The sequence below is a fragment of the Helianthus annuus genome, chromosome 3, assembly GCF_002127325.2.
Source record: "Helianthus annuus cultivar XRQ/B chromosome 3, HanXRQr2.0-SUNRISE, whole genome shotgun sequence".
NCBI lineage: Eukaryota > Viridiplantae > Streptophyta > Magnoliopsida > Asterales > Asteraceae > Helianthus > Helianthus annuus.
This window is the reverse complement of record NC_035435.2, coordinates 133,526,060-133,528,257: the sequence shown is the minus strand read 5'-3', so window position 1 is coordinate 133,528,257 and position 2,198 is coordinate 133,526,060. Positions and strand designations below refer to the sequence as shown.

At 41.0% G+C, this 2,198-nt stretch overlaps 1 protein-coding gene across 1 annotated transcript; it reads right to left on the bottom strand.

Moving 5' to 3' along the window:
• Positions 1-1,316: 1,316 nt before the first annotated feature.
• On the bottom strand, positions 1,317-1,937 carry LOC110928012 (2S seed storage protein-like). The gene has a single exon (XM_022171271.1). It carries the CDS (start codon positions 1,926-1,928, stop codon positions 1,473-1,475), a length of 456 nt encoding a protein of 151 aa, XP_022026963.1. The 5' UTR covers positions 1,929-1,937; the 3' UTR covers positions 1,317-1,472.
• Positions 1,938-2,198: the final 261 nt, after the last annotated feature.

The window sequence follows — 2,198 nt, the reverse complement described above, 5'->3', positions numbered from 1 at the left end:
ATTCTTGCAACTTCTTGAACGTCTTTTCTTTAACATCGACAGGAAATGAAAGAACTTTCACAAAAACAGACCATGATGGGTAGATACCATCCACAAGAAGATAGCCTCGTCTGTAATATCTTCCCGTTAACAAAAAATGGACAGAAGGGTGCGGTAGCATGTGTTACCCTTTGAAACAACGACGATGTGTACAAAATATTGATGTCATTGTTTGAACCAGGAACACCAAAATATGAATGCCAAAACCATAAATCATTCGACGTCACCGCTTCAAGTATGATGGTTGGTCTTTTGACGTCACCCCTAACATACGCCCCCCCCCCCAACTCTCTTGGACAATTTCTCCATTCGATATGTGTACAATCAATGCTACCGAACATCCCTGGAAAATGCCATCTAGCCTCATGCGCGGCGTAAATGCGTGTGATGTCGTGTCTCGCCGGTTTACGTAGAAACTCTTTGGCATAAAATTTAATGATTGCGTTACAAAAGAATTGCAAACATTCACGTGAAGTTCTTTCCGACATAGATAAGTATTCATCAAATTGATCGGGAGGGTTACCTGTCGCTAGTTGGCGAATGTGCATTTTCGTATCGGCGTGAAACTTCGTTTGCCCCTCCCGTCGTAACGTTCTTGAAACCATTATTCGCTTGCTTCGATGTCTCCTACAATCTTTAAAAATAAAACGTTTGATAAACGACACCGATCCCTAAACATTTCGATATTGTAGACCGAATTCTCCACAAAATAATCCTTAATTAACAATTCGTTGGCATGTATGCGATCACGATCCACCATTTTCTTCTTTGGGCGGCTCAAACCTTCAAGTTCGTTATACGCCTTCTCGAAAAATTCAAGCGTGTCATCGTCGGAAGACGAAGAGCTCTCGGTGTCTAGCGGAAACGAATCGGTTGGAAATTCCATTTTTTTAAATTATGCAAGAAAGTGGTATAAAATTATGTATTTGTGTGGGTGAAATATGTATTTGTGTGGATGGTATATGTATAGTGTTTAATTTTTTTATTTTCTCATGGTTTCCAACGGTAACATAACGTTCGAAATCCATCATATCAACGTGTGATAACTACAACGCGTTTTCATCACCACTCGTGGTCGATCTAAGCGGCTGCGGTGTATCACGCTAGTCCACGCGTGTGGAACACCCACAATGCAGCGCCCGACCTCCTAATAATACACTAGTGATTCCCACAAATTATATTTGTGTGTTTTAACATGTCTGCAGTTTTGTATTATTGTACTTAATTGGATATAAATCTTCACCCTCTACTGCAACATATTAGAGAGCACACGTACGTACGGTTGATACACATTCACACGAGTGTGTGTTCTTATTATGCAGAGAAAAGCGGCTTCCCATCTCAAGCCAAAGAGCGATCATGCATTATTATTATATATTACATGCATGCATACATTCAAACTCAAACAAACACTAGTGCTTGCTTGTGACTGATCAGATCGAGCATTGCAAGTTGCATTGGTTGGGGAGCATCTGAGCCTTCTTCACCATCTGTTGCACCTGCTGCTGTCCACCTTGACCTTGCTGCAGCTGCTTTTGAGCTTGTTCCACCACCTGTTTGATCGCCTCACACTGACATTGCTTCTCCACTTCTTGTAGCTGGTTGCAGCACAGACTAAGGTGTTGTTGTTGTTTCGGGTTCTCCACCGCCATCCTGAGCTTGTAATCGAAAGAGGTGAGGTGCATCTGGCAGTGGTTCAGCTGCTGGATCCGAATCTGGCAGCCTCGGGGGTTGTCCAGGCCATCGGGAAAACAAATCGGGGGAATCGACTTAGTACACCTGCCATTGTCCTCTATGGTGATGGTGGAGATAGAGGTTTTGTAACCAGAAACAGAAACCTCAACAAATGCTAAGATAGCGAGTACAACAAGTGTTATAAGTTTTGCCATTGTGGTTGTCTTTTGAGTTATTATTATTACTTAATTAATAATTTATAGTGTAACTGGTTGATTTGCATGGAGTACACGTGGGTTAGCTAAGTAGTGATGATTTATGTTGTACTTGTAAGACTCATGTATAATCTTTGCATGACAATGACACGTACGTTTGTGAATGCAACAAGTGGAATTATAAGCCTTCTTTTTTATGATTCTTAATTAGAGTTTCTGGACTTTAGTTAGTATAGTTAAAAAATGTAGTATTTGTATTGGGTTTGATAT

Bases quoted from the DNA above. Each gene is read 5' to 3' on its own strand.
- LOC110928012 (XM_022171271.1), bottom strand. From the start codon at position 1,928: ATGGCAAAACTTATAACACTTGTTGTACTCGCTATCTTAGCATTTGTT.